This window comes from Phaseolus vulgaris, chromosome 5, assembly GCF_000499845.2.
Source record: "Phaseolus vulgaris cultivar G19833 chromosome 5, P. vulgaris v2.0, whole genome shotgun sequence".
Classification (NCBI taxonomy): domain Eukaryota; kingdom Viridiplantae; phylum Streptophyta; class Magnoliopsida; order Fabales; family Fabaceae; genus Phaseolus; species Phaseolus vulgaris.
This window is the reverse complement of record NC_023755.2, coordinates 39,296,440-39,311,254: the sequence shown is the minus strand read 5'-3', so window position 1 is coordinate 39,311,254 and position 14,815 is coordinate 39,296,440. Positions and strand designations below refer to the sequence as shown.

The following is a 14,815-nucleotide window of genomic DNA, read 5'->3' as shown; positions in this document are numbered from 1 at the left end:
CTTTTGGTTAAAATACGAAAATATTGAAAATTTATACGATCAGTGTATCCTAATAGTCCAACAATAATTAATAAAAAAAATATAATTCAGGAGTTAACAATGTTTATTTATTTTTAAAACTTTACTTGTTAAAACTTTAGTTCTTTTGTATTATTTTACAAAAACGATAAGAACGTCTTTATATTTAAATACTACGTAATGATAAAAAAGATTAAAAAAACTGATTCCGTTCTAATTTTTATTATCCAACCAAATAATAAATTGATAAAAAAAGTTAGAGATATTTTAAAATTTTTACTTTAAATTACAAAAGATATTACCTTTTTTATGCCTTTTAATTTTAAAAAGTTTGAATTAGACATTTTTCTCTTTCAAATACGCTGACTAAGATAATTTTAGTTGACGTGAATTAAAAATTAACTTATGAAATCTTTTTCATAAACTTAAAATAATTTTGTAAAAGTTATTACAAATTAATTTGTGCATAAATTTATTTTAATATTTTAAAACTCGTTTGGCACAAGTTTAACAGTAGTTTCTTTCTACTAATCGAAGATATCTCATCGATTTGATTTGGTTTTAATCCTTAATTATAAAGGGAAAAAACATAGTTGTGGACCATGAATATTGTGTTTGTTTGTTTAGATAATATTAGAAGTAATGGAGTAACGAAGTATGAACTAGAACTAGAAATAAACGTGGAGAGATCTTTGGGATCTTGGGTCCATTTTATTAGATGATTAGAAGATTAATTGGAGTGACATAATCAGAATCATGACATGACCAATTCTATTATTATTGTTTAAACAAAAGTTAAGAATGTATGTACATTGTTCAAGAGAAAGAATCTTTGTTTTCTTGATCCAACATTGACTTGGTTGACTTTATTTAGAACAAAAACACGTTTAGGCAGACATAAGTGTCATCAAATTGAAAGCAAAGGAGGCCACTTTAAAAGCAATCATACGTGGTAAAAAGTAATTGATTTGGGTGAAGACCAATTTCTGGTCTTCCTTTGTGGAAGATCATCTTTTGGGGACGGAAAGCAATTTCAAGCCACGAACCTTGACTCACAAAAGACTCATATACATCTACATTAACTTAGTTATAGACCATTCCCAATTAATTCTGTTATGTCATGGGTTGATTTTGATTGATTAGCTTCTAAGACGATTAATTAGTATCTAAGACATTTAATGTTTTCTTGAGTTGGTTTGGTTGTTTCTTATTTAAGTTGGAAGGTGTTCTTTGGTTGGAGATGGGTAAGGCGCTAGCTCTTTATGTATAAGGGTTGGACCACCCTGAAGTGGTTCCCATTTATTTATTTATTATTGCTGATAAAAAAAACATGTTATATCGGAATAGATTTTTAGATTTTATTAAATTAAGAATAAAGTTGATATGAAAGCAATCTTACATAATGATAAATAATAAATATTCAACATATCAATCTCATTATTTTCTTCTCATTTATAAATATCAATTATACAGCTGAGATAACAAAAAATATATTTAAAATGATAAATTAACATTTAATATTAAAAACATTCCGAACATAATATAAAAATGTAAAGAAAACAAACAAAACATAAAAAAAAGCACGGAGATAGATCAACCATAAACCCTAAATTTCAAACCGTAAACTCTAAACCCTAAATTTTAAGCTATATTTATAAATAAACTGAATACGTTGAAAAACATTTTTCTCTCAATTAGAACAAATTGTTTTTGTCTTTAGCAACCACTTTGTTGATGACTAACTTGTGACTTACACCTATTGGAGTTGCTAGGGTTTTGAAAGGAAGAAATGAAAACAAGTGTTAAGTTGTGATAAGGTAGAGTAGGTGGGTTTAAGGGAAGAAGTTAGCATGGAAGGATGAAGGGTTTATTTCTTGGAAGGAAGAAAGAGAGGAAGCAACGATGGCCTAAGGTGGATCCCATTACTTATGATGCACACACACATACATTCTAGGTACTATAGCGGCGCATGAGGCAATTATTCACATAAAAGCAAACAAAAAAGGTCACTACACTAAGAAGTATCAAAAGGACAAGGTGATGGGTGCAATCAATGAAAGGGAGAATAACACTAAGAAAGAGAAAATGAAAAAGCCCAAAAAAAAGGAGAATGAGTCGAAGGTAGGAAAAACTAGCAATAGTGGGGATCATAAGTGATCTTATCAATGATGCTAATATAATACTAGATAAAAGGGTGGGGTCTCCACAACACACAACTTCACCATATCTATCAAACTTAATACTCATCTTTTCTCCCACTGTCACCCCCATTTTCTTGTTACAACACAGCAGCCTCTTACTGCACACACGCATGCAAACCCAAACATCTTATAACTTATTCCAACTTCACTCTTTTTAACCACTTAAACTTTACTATTTCTATTACTTGATAAAAAAAATATATCGGTTAGTAATAGACGAGTCAGTCTCGATCTCAGTGATAAACCATTCGAGTCAAAGAACATTTCAAGGTATGCAAAAAAAAACAGTAACAACAGTTACAACAGCGTTCAATGAGTCAATTTGTATCTCGAAATATGTGAAAATATTTTTCACAAATCAGCTAAAACGGATTAACTGAAAGATGCGCATCCTTAGTAATGAGGGATCACGATGCATGTCAGATAATAACCGATGTACGACCCACCAGGACCAGAGTCCATAAACCAATGTTATAAATAAAGCTCTCCGTGAAGGAGTAAGGTATGTTTTTGACCATTTATCAGAGTATACTCTTGACAATAATACTTATTTGAACGCCAAAGTGTCTTTTGCAAGTTACTCTGACCGAACTTGAACATTTAAGGAATAAATCCTGAAAAAAAACAAATTAAAAATTATCGACACATCAACAATTACACGTCAAGTCACAAGTACTAGATAGGTCACACGTATTATCTAAAGGTAAAAAAAAATGAATTATTCTGAAATGTGATGGTAAAAGAATGTGAAACCTGATAGAAGTGTAGATTATGTGGTGGTGATGATGGTGGCAAGCACCTATGAACCAGCCACCTAGCAAAGTAAAGTGGCAAAGGTAATGAAAGCGAGATTGAAAGCCGCGTTGTGTGGAGAAACTACAAGACATGAGAGGTCCAAAAGATGGTTTTGATATATGAGCTAGCTCACTCAGTGCCAACTTTTTCTACCCTTTTTCTTCAATCAAACACTTCTTGTCAGATTCTCTCCCCCTTTTCTAAATAAAGATGCCATTGTTTTTCCAAATAAAACTTCAACTCTTCTCCACATTTTTCAGTCACAGCAACACCTCATATCAGAAACAGTGCAATCACACGGTAAATAAATGATTGAAATTCATCTCCTGCTCCATTTAATTCGTACATGATTATGTTTATTGATCCCGAGTGAAGTTATTGTTGGGTTTTTGTTCGGACCAATGATTCAACTTTTAAGATCGCTAATTTGAGTTTCTCCTTTTGTTCTTTTTTGTGTTTGCAGTAGATGTTGTAGTAGAATAGATACCTTGTCTAATGGACACGATTAATGGTTGACATTGAATATAATTGAGGGTTTAGGATGAATTTACAACATGTACCATGTGACACATACAAATTAAGCAACCTCCTCTTTACACTTATTTTACTTTTTTTGTTGTCTTCACACCCTAACTTCTTGTACATTTATTCTTAATCAATTCAGGAATGCATTCTTAACACACATGTTTGCATGAATCGGGTTCTTCAAAAATTAAAGGACTTTCAAGGACACAAAAAAGGATTGTCCTAACACAAAAGACCCCAAAAACAAGAGAAAAGATCACAAAACACTTATCTACTAGATATTTAACCTCATAGGTTGAGAACCTTCTATAGTTAAAAATATTTCGATACACTCGACATACTCACATATTCTTCAATAATCAAGTTCAATAACAATTTAAATATATTATTTAATAACAGTTTAAATATATTTTTCATTTTTTAACTAACTAAGACGTTATGAATGATTGATTATCGAAATGACTTGCTTAATACTAATCGATAATACTTTTAAATTTTAATTAAAAAATTATAAATTAAATACTACCGAATATTATCCGTTTAAAATTATTTTTATTGAAACTTTTTTAATGATCCATTTCTTTTAATCTATATATCCTTTTATTTTTGCTATTAAATTTATTCTCAATCAATTTTTAAAATACTAACAACTATAAATAGCAAATATAAATTAACAACTATTTCTGTAATGTGTGAATTAAATTATTAAAGAAATAAATGGGCTAAAATGATCTGTTATCCATTCATTCATCTAAAAAGAAGAATGAGATCCGACGGCTGAAGTTATGTGATGGGAGTAAGTCGCATGATACGACTGCATCCACTGAGTCTTTGAATTAATTCTCTCTCATCCAACAGATACAGCAAAGCATCATTACCAGTACGATTTTGATGGGACATTTTGGAACGACATCTCACCATCATCATCCGTTTTTCCGAAATCAACGGTTCCTCGTTCCTTCTGCTTCTCATGTCGGAGGGATTGTGACACTTGATCCTGTGGTCCGCGCAACACCAGATTGAGCCGCATGCATTCTGAAGATTCCAGATTCCACCTGTACCAAAAAAACATGAGATTATTAATCTTATTTTATAATAATCTTATTTTATATTAGAATATATTATATTCACATATTATTTATTTAATCTTTTTTTTTCTATTATTTTTGCAATACCAGGTCAAATTACTTCACCAGAGAAGGTTCATTCATATTGGATCACTTAGTATCTTATTATAGAAAATGGAAAAAATATAATAAAAATTACATTATTTTATCTAAAATTTCACACATAATTTTGTCATTTGTAAATGTGTAGAAAGACATATATGGAAGTTTCAAACATTTAAGAACGCATCAGTCCCAAATTCAAACAAATATTACAATCCAATTATATTACAAATTTGTACCATAGTCAAAAATATAAACCAAATATTAAATTGTTCATGTAGGATTTTCTTATATTAAATTGAGTAAATGAAACCCTTATTAGTTTTATTAAAGTAAAATTAATCATTACTATATCTTTTATTAAGAACCTTTCATACATAAAATGGTGTTTGTTTTACGTCTACACAAACATAAAACTCATTACTGTAATTTCTCATTATATCTGAGAAAATGTTTATTCATTTTATTCTTAGTTGAGAAAAAAGAAAAAATGTACATATATGAAATTCCCACTTACCTTAAAGTATACTAAATGATATCAGATTTATTATGTTTCTAATAAAATTATACTATTTTTTATTTTGTTTGTATAAAAATATTTATAAATTTCCTTTATAGATATTCTGTAAAACATGTGTTTTAAAAATTTATTTTTTTATAATTTTTTTTAATAGGGTAGAACATTTTTTATTTTTTATATATGTTAAACATGTTAGTCTTATAAATTAATATCTATTTAGTTTTAGACTCATACATCATTAATAAACAGAATAAAAAATTTCTACAAAATGAAATCTGCTGTAAAGAATATCAAATAATAATTTTGCACATGCAGATGCAATTGAATAATGTACAGTGAAGATAGGGTGGAAGAAAAATTGGACAAATTTATAGGTTATTTTAACTCAAACTATGGCTGTTGTAGAACCACCAAAGCAGAAAGAAGGGAAATAATTGAGGTACATCATCCTTTTCAAATAATTGAATCATTTTTGTATTTTTCGAGGTTGAATTATTGTTTAATATTAAATCTTCTCTTGTGATATCCATTTGCACTGAAGAAACTGCGTGTTATCTGAATAATAATAGTTAATCAAAATATAATCAAGTTCAAAATGAAAAAGACCAATTTTAAATTTTCATATTTTCATCCTTTACTTAGAAAACACATTGTGTTTTCTTTTTATCGACTGTAACTAGTACAATAACTGAGCACATACATAAATAAATCATATTATGTCATTGAAATGTTACTTATCTATTTATTGAAATATTATTGGTTGGCACAAGCAAAAAATAGGAAAAGAAACTAAGAAAAGTTATTAATTATATACATGGCTTTTAATTTTAAAACACAATTCACATTATAAATGTTTGATATATATTTTTAAACTATTAACTATGTTTTTTATTTGGTGCTTTCATTGTGAAATTGATTTTTATGTTTTGTAAAAAATTTAAACTTCCAAAATACCTAGTAAGTTATTACATAATGATTCAATAATAATGATATATTTCAATAATTTAATTGTTTTCAAACAAGATTGTGATCAGAAGAACTCGATCTGTCGGTCTATCTCTCTTTCCTTATTAAAATGGTCTTCATGTTCTCCTTTCACTCATTTTCTGGTCTTCCTGAACTTCAGGTTCATAAGGTATGTGCAAAAAACACTTTGACGGCTCAAGTGAGATATCGGTATTCGACATTCTGTGTTATTAATACTGAATGATGACCTACCTTATCCTCAAAGTCTGTATCTATTTAAATGATTATCATGGATCCTTTTGATATTGTGTCAGATTAGGATTTTAGATCATGATTAAGAATGTATTACCTAATGTTTGACCATTGATTAGCCTTGTCAATCTTCTGTTTATACATAACGAATTTAGTTGTGTCGGTCAGTCTTAACTGAGTGTTGAAACTTCTAACTGTCGTACAAATCTGACTGATACAGGGATATATCTAAAATTTGGAATATTTTTTTTTAGAGAAATAAAAAATACATTTAATTTTCTTTTTAAAAATATATTCTGACATTACTTTTACTCAAGAATGTCCAATGAATGTAGGCAAGTTTGATAATTGTACATATCAGTGGAAATTTAGTTTGAAACTCAGCAATTTCAGTACGTAAAGTTACATAGTTTGTTTTCAGTCGATTTGTGCTACTATTTATCACTCATTTTTGCATATATATAGGTAATGAATGAGCAGTTTTTTTAGGAGCGTACCCGTGAACAAAAGACAGTTGGAAGGGTAGGAATAAGAAACAGGGTGCATTTGAATGAGTTTTTATGGTAATCTAAAAGCTTGGTAATAAGAATAAGATTGTGACGTAAATGGGTGAATTAAGAGCTTGACACAGAGTTGTTGTGGCACAGTGAGTTGTAGAAGGTAGCACACGTGAATTCCTATGCCTCATTCATCAACACTTGACAAATGTCTCAACCTCAAACGGAAAAGGAAACAAACCCTTCACAAATATACAACACCAACAACAACATTGCTGTCTGCATATGCTGTAAACACTTTCAAAAAACAATGTCTTTTTCTTATGAGCCTAGTTCTGGAAAATGAACCAAACACGTACTCAACTTGCGAATATTATATTACAACCCCAAAAAAGAACTGCATCGAAAACTGCTCAGGAGACATACCAATATTTTATGTATGTAAAGAGCATCATGCATTGGCGCATTGCAAAAATACGTCTTTTCAGAATCAACATGATGTAATTCTCAACAAGGTTTTAAATCATTGTTAACCATTACGCAACTTCACTTTCATTCTATATTCTTCATGTAATGCTGTTTTTTTATGTAAATAAACATGATATTAAGTTAAACTCTCATTTTAATTTGATAATCAAATACATTTGAGAGGAGGATGTTTGAAAATAATGTTGGAGAAATTAAAAACAATTGTACCCTAAATAATTCCTTTATCATTAAACAAAAAGGAAAAGCAACAAAAGTAGTTCTCCTTTGAGCTGTTAAGTGCAGACTCGAGACAGAGTTTTGTTCTCTTTTTTATTTTAAGATGAAAAATGAAAAGAAAAAGGAACAGAGACTAAAACTTTTTGTCAGATTTAGAATAGACAGAACAAATCCCTATGGTGATGAGCACGAATCGAACGGCAAGGAGAGGGTGAGGTGTAGGAGTGACGGTTGAATAATAGCACAGGGAATCGTATTCATTCACAATTCTGAAATGATCATCATATGGGGATATGTGAACGGAGAGAGAGTGAAAGAGAGGGAGTGCAGAACAGAACAGAACAGAGGAGACAAGATCATGGGATCTGCATGTTTTTATTTCAGAAGCCCTGCAAACATGGATCATGCAAATCCCCTCCCTCCAAAATAAAAACAAAAAAGCAAGCTTTGCTATCCCATCCATCAATTTCCTGACATCTCAAAACCACCCATCTTTTTTTATTTTTGTTTAGCCCTCAAAGTTGTGTTTTTTTTTTTTTCATTTCACAGATCTTATCCAACCCAAATGAATCTTTAATCAACCAATTATCTTCTAAAACTAGCATTATTACCATCATTACTAAAAGGGTAAAACTTTGTCCCTTTATGGCAGCGTGGACTTGAGCGTGCCACTGTCCCTCCCTTTGGACTTTCAAGTGCTTAGATAAACTAATTCGCCTTGACCCAGATCCAAAAGGAAAAAAAAAGGTTCAAAATGATCAAATTGAATGAGTTTGATTAGGGAGAAAATCTTAAATTATACTGCAAGTCATTTTCCAGCACAGAACTAATAAAGGGAGGGGGTGTTTGGGGATATGTGCTATGAAGTTCAAAGGAATAGGAATAGGAATAGGAATAGGAGCTATAAGGGTATAGGGGGGTGTTTGTGAAAGGCAGAATGAGTATCTTTAGGAGGGGTCAGCGCAACACAACACAATAGCAGCATAGCATGCTTTACTTCCTGTGCTAAACAACCTAACGTTATTTTATGAGACTTCATGTTGCGTGCATTGTGCTCTAATTCCGTTCCTGTTTTGTGTTCTTGGGTTGGTTGGTTGGCCAAGGGGAATCTCTCTGGTTTTTATCAACTCTGTCTCTTTTTTTTGCCTCCTCTCAAATAACCTCCCTCTCTCCTTAAAAAGAGGAAAGACACACACCTAAGACATAGAGAGAGAAAGATAGATAGAGAGCAGGAGAACCCACTAAGCGTGCAAATAAAAGACTTAAAGCAAAGCTAGATTGCAATCCCGTGCTATTATAGCTCCCTCCACCTTTGCTTTTCCAGTGTTTTTTTTCTCCCTTCCTTTCTCTTGGTGGGGTTTCCATTGAGCTGTGATAATACTTGTGTTCCTCCTACTGCTACCTTAACCTATCCACCGTTTTGCAGTGGCCAAAACCTTTTAAGGTTACATTGTAGGTCCTTCTGTCTTTCGGCTCAGAGTTTCTCACACACCAAAGCTCTTACATAACTTTGCCTACCAAGAAGCTGCTTTTTTTTTCCCTCACAACTACAAGATGTGGTATTTAGCTGATTTAAGCTGTGGTTAGACCTGTAAGAATCTCACCACTCCAACACAGTCTATGATTTGGTGTCCATTTTTTCATCTGTTATATAAAACAAGACGGTTGTTTTCAGTCTTTTTTGCGTTTTTGTCCTTAACCTGTGTTTTATCTGTTGTTGCATGAAACAGTCTTGCATACATATATTTGGTGAGTGGTGTTTGAGCAAGGTGGAAACTTCCTTTTGAGGGTGGTGTGAACTGACGATGGATGAAAGGTCAAGAAACGAGGTATCTCCTCAGCTGTTAGATTTGATCCCAAACGAGAGAGAGTGGCAGATGAACAGAAGCGAAGGAAAGTCCTCAGAGGAGAGAAAGCTTGAACTGAGGCTAGGTCCACCCGGTGAGGACTGGTCTCTCATTGGTAAAATGAAGAACGGCAACACAGAAAGAGAAGAGTCTCTTCTCTCTCTTGGCTGCTTACCTTCTTCGAACATGTCTCATGCAATACTGAGCCCCAACAATGGGTTCCAAAGCAAGGCCTCTCCATGGCCAAACTACCACAACCAGGGTAACAACAAAGCCTCTTCACCGTTCCTTCAGTTCCCATCAACCCCACCTGTGATGGGAAAAGATGCTTCACAAAACTGTTGTCCGAAGGTGGCAGAGTTGCATAATGGTTGTGGTGTGGGTGATAGCAAAGTGTTCTCTCCCTCTTCTGCAAATACAGCTGTGTCCCAGCCCAACACCTCTCAGAAAAGGTACTCTACCTTTTCTTTCTTGTATCCTTGTTTTGTTACTTTTCGACAGAGGATATTCATTCCCAGAGTCACGTTGTTTCATATATTTTCTGGTGTGGTCCATGCAAACTAAACTCTGCGCCCCGTATTTCTACTCGTTACCATATGATAGATCTGGTGTTTCACAACCCCTTGTTGCACGTTTAAGTGAAAGAAATAACTATTGAGTTTTCCATCATTAATTACCATTTATATGGTTATCCTCATCCTAAGAAAAAAATGGGAAGGGACAATTTTTAAGCTTTGATCTCCCTGTACCCTGTACTACCCGTTTTTGTTCTGCTATACTTCCTTGCCATGTTCTCCCAGATATGTCTACATCGGTATTTTGGTGCTATCTGTCATTTATTATGTGTCTTTGTTATCTTTCTTGAGGTTTGACATTGGCATGTGAATATCTGACCCTGTCTCTATTTCCCTCTCTTTAATTTCTTTCGTGGGGAAAGCCTATTTTTGCTTCTAGATTTAAACTTATTATAAAAGGGTACAAGCATTAAGTAATTCTAAGTATGTGAATTTGATGAGTTGTGCTAGTGTGGTAACTAGTGTGAGTTCTTTAGCCCCACCTCATCCTTTTGTATTTTAACTTTTAGCCTCGTTTATACCAGTTTCCCTGTTCACTTTCATGCCTGCCTAATTTGACATTTTCCTTGTGGACCCTCCACAAACAGAACTGCTCCCGCTCCAGTGGTGGGGTGGCCCCCTATTCGTTCCTTCAGGAAGAACCTTGCAAGCAGCAGCGCTTCCAAGCCACCGACTGAGTCACAGCCTGAGCAGCACAACAAGGTGGCTGGTAAAAAACCTGTTGATAACTATGGTGGGAAAGGTTTGTTTGTTAAGATCAACATGGATGGAGTTCCAATAGGGAGAAAAGTGGACCTCAATGCTTATGACAGCTACGAAAATCTCTCTTCTGCTGTGGACGAGCTTTTCAGAGGTCTTCTTGCTGGTAATTCTTGTGACAATAATTCAATGGCTCTGCACATGTGGTCAACTAAATCACAGTTGTTAATTCTCTTTTTCAAATGACATTAATCTTCCTTGTGTGGAGTTTTTTGTTTACTACTTTTAATTGATTGCTACCAAATCAGACAAAAACACAAGCAGTTTTTTTAGATTTAAGACTAGCTAATGTACTTGGGGGTTGGCTTCATTAATTCAACATTTAATGCTTGCGGTCAATCTGTTTCACCAAACAATTTATTTAATATAGTTTCTGATTGGCCCTGTAGACAAAACCCAAAACCCACTTTCAAATTTTGTTTTTCCACACTTTTCTTCAATTCCTGATTGTGAAGTAGGAAACTTTGTGAAGTTATCTGATTTTTGTCTTTTCCTACTGCTGGTTCAGCTCAAAGAGATTCCTCTGCTGGTGGAGTTAACAACAAGCAGGATGAAGAGAAAGCAATCACGGGCTTATTGGATGGAAGTGGAGAGTATACTCTTGTTTATGAGGATAATGAAGGAGACAGGATGCTTGTTGGGGATGTGCCATGGCAGTAAGCATCTTATTATCACCATCAATCTTCTGCACTATTGCTTAATTTAGTATTATAATATTATATATCTCCACTCAGTGTGTAAGGATTTACATTTTGATCTCAAAACTGTAATAGATATTGAGTTAGATTCCCGGTGCTTAACTATTACTATTATTTATATATATCACACAGTCTTTTAGCCAATAGTTGTGAATAAATCCGAAACAGTACATGCCATGGCATGTCTGTTGTTTCACATGATAACACCTGTACCACTGTCTCCTCTAGGAAATACAAATAAACTATAAATTAAATGGTGCAATTGGCTTTTCTCTTTGATGTTTTTTTTAATGATTTAGTTATTATTGCTATAAAACTATGGTTGGCACCAAAGATAATTTTATTATATGGTTTTTTTAATGTCTGCATATGTTTTGGCAGCATGTTTGTATCAACAGTGAAGAGGCTAAGAGTGTTGAAGAGTTCAGAGCTTTCTGCCTTTACCCGTGAGTTGGAATCTTCTATTTTTTTTTTTTCACTTGCCTCACTTTGTTACTGTTGTGATTGAAAATTGAAGAAGTGCATGTTGTTTCAGTAGGCAGTAAACAAGAGAAGATATCTCTTGACTCGGCCATGAAATGAAGAGAAGTTTGAGGTTGAAGGTTTGAGGTTTTGTTCCCCTGCTGAAACTTGAAGACTCCTACGTTTTGGTTGTTTTGTCTGGTGAAGATCATGGAATGAATTACATTACAACTAAGTAATGTGGTGCATATATCTTTTTAATTTTGAATGAAGATTTGAAATGTTTATGGGTTGTATAAATAGGGAAGGGAAAACTTCACTGATGTGTGTACGAATGTTGAATGATGTACTGTTGAGTAACCATTAACTTGTTTATGGTTTGTATTTTGAACTCTCTTTTGTAACTCTTCTTTCTCAATGTCTTAATAATTTCAAATCTTCTTCATCTTAATAATCTTCAACGTGATGTCTTTTAAACAAACATTTAGAAAAAAAAAATGTCCACTTGAGATAATCAACAGTAAAATGTCTTCTAACAAGATTCAGAAAAATTTCTTTAGATAAAAAAATCTAAAAAGCCACTTCAATTAAAAAAAGTTCAATCTACGTGACCATCTTTTTTTAGCACGCTTCCTTTCATGTTTTTAGCACATCAAAATCATGTTTTTATGTTTGAAATTCCTCCTTTTTTTATATCTAGGAATGATATATAGATATTTTATAATATAAAAGTCAATGAAAATCTTATTTTGTGAGTTATGATATTTTATAATGGATAAGTAGATGTAAATTTTATTTTGTGAGTTATGAGATGATTTTATTGGGTTAAGTTAAACTTTACTTTATTTTTTAAATATGTTATTGTTCTTAAATGGAGTTGGAATCAAGAGAATGATAGTTTTCCTTTTTTGTCGGTTGGTCTATTCTTTCTTCCTTCTTTTCGAAATGATCTTTGTGTACTCCTTTAGTTGTTTTACTTATCGTCTTTGCGAACTCCAAGTTAGGATGATACATGCAAAAGACACTTTGACACTCAAATGAGATTTCGATATTTAGCATTCGGTGTTATTAGTACTAGATGATTAAATGGAGTTGGAATCAAGAGAATGATAGTTTTCCTTTTTTGTCGGTTGGTCTATTCTTTCTTCCTTCTTTTCGAAATGATCTTTGTGTACTCCTTTAGTTGTTTTACTTATCGTCTTTGCGAACTCCAAGTTAGGATGATACCTGCAAAAGACACTTTGACACTCAAATGAGATTTCGATATTTAGCATTCGGTGTTATTAATACTAGATGATGACGTACCTAATTTGTACTTATTTATATAATTATCATGGACTCTTTGTTATTGGGTCAGATTACGAGTTTGAATCATGATTAAGAGTGTATTACCTAATGCTTGACCACTGATTAGTTGGCTTAATCTTCTGTTTGGGTGCAATAATTTTGTTCGTGTCGGTCAACCTTGACCGAATACTGGACCTCCAGATGTCGTATGAACCAGATTGGCATAGGTATCAAAATCATTAAACATCAATGATAGAACCATTTAGAGTTTATTTTGAGTAGAGTATGGTGAGACGAGATTTAGATTATAGTTGGGGGATGTGTGTGAACATGTATGTTACATGAAAGAATTAATGAAAGTGTAAGAAGTAATAGTTGGAAATAGTGATGGCATAAAGGGATGGTCAAAGAACATTGCATCTAGGGCTATGGTAAAGTAGAAAGCGATTATGTTTGGGGAAGAATGAAGGAATGGTCGTTGTCGTTGGGAGGTGCCTAACTTGGATATGTGAAGGTGTGAGCGTGGGGGTAGAGATAGATAGGGGTAAGCTTATCCTCTAAAAGGGGACAAATAGACACATACATTCTTTAACTTTGCGTGACTTAAGTGCTTATGTGCGTCTCTTTTGTCCCTAAAGGGAGTTGGTGAAGGGTAGGGGTTGACCCTTCATCTTTATAAACTTCCTAAAACCCAATTATTATCACACCCAAACACAAACACAAATATGGTTTCTTTCTTTGTTTGTTTGTTTGAATTGGATAATTCCTGGCCCAACTTATAACTCCCAAAAACCTATTTCTATACCATTATGGATTACAATTACACCATCTTCTGCTTTAATGTAACACTTATAAGTAAGTGGGTTAACTCCCTCAACTCACCCCCAAAATTGGATAATTCCAAAACTGCAATTCATTTTAAACAGGCAACACGCGTCACAGTTTCTAAGTGAAATCATTGAGGGTTTTTTTATAATGTTATGATATGAGAATATATTAATGTGATGGTTGAAAATCATTAGGCCAGAGTGTCCCCTCCTGGGGCACGCATTTTGTTTAGAGAATGGGAATAAAAAGTAAGGTTATTTACATTAAGAGAGTGTAAAAAATATGTGGAAAATTTGTAAATTATTTGATTAAGTGATAAAATAATTTTTTTGTAAAATAATTTCTACCGGTTGATACTAGACGAGTCTTAGACGAGTCAATATTTGGTTTGTGCCGACCGACACAATCAAAATCATTAAACTCGAAGAAGGTTAGTATGTTCAAAAGAGTGATTAAACATTAGGTAATGTATTTTTAATTATGATCAAAGCCTTAATTTGGTCCAACATCAATGAGTCTATGATAATCATATAAATAGTCAAGGGTTTCAAGAAGAATGTACGTCGCTTATGCATTAATGCACCAAGTACTGAATACTGAGATCTTACTTGAACACCGAAGTACCTTTTACAGATACCATCCCGACCGAGTGTTTGCGAAGGAGTGGTGGTCACTAAAAAAGAGAAGGGAGAACCGTTCAAGCGAAAAGAG

The 14,815-nt window shown here is 33.0% G+C and overlaps 1 protein-coding gene across 2 annotated transcripts; it reads left to right on the top strand.

The window, feature by feature from the left end:
- Nucleotides 1-8,321: 8,321 nt before the first annotated feature.
- Nucleotides 8,322-12,380, top strand: LOC137835912 (auxin-responsive protein IAA26-like). 2 transcript variants are annotated; one of them, XM_068644663.1, is made up of 6 exons: nt 8,322-9,239; nt 9,379-9,947; nt 10,658-10,935; nt 11,338-11,485; nt 11,909-11,973; nt 12,063-12,380. In XM_068644663.1, exons 2-6 carry the CDS (start codon nt 9,454-9,456, stop codon nt 12,107-12,109), a joined length of 1,032 nt encoding a protein of 343 aa, XP_068500764.1. In that variant the 5' UTR covers nt 8,322-9,239; nt 9,379-9,453; the 3' UTR covers nt 12,110-12,380. The 2 variants fall into 2 exon arrangements, with proteins under 2 accessions (XP_068500764.1, XP_068500765.1); XM_068644664.1 differs by having other exon boundaries at nt 8,424-9,239; nt 12,066-12,380.
- Nucleotides 12,381-14,815: the final 2,435 nt, after the last annotated feature.

Bases quoted from the DNA above. Each gene is read 5' to 3' on its own strand.
- LOC137835912 (XM_068644663.1), top strand. From the start codon at position 9,454: ATGGATGAAAGGTCAAGAAACGAGGTATCTCCTCAGCTGTTAGATTTG. The intron at 10,936-11,337 runs GTAATTCTTGTG...CTGCTGGTTCAG, and splicing joins TTTCAGAGGTCTTCTTGCTG to CTCAAAGAGATTCCTCTGCT. The intron at 11,486-11,908 runs GTAAGCATCTTA...ATGTTTTGGCAG, and splicing joins GTTGGGGATGTGCCATGGCA to CATGTTTGTATCAACAGTGA.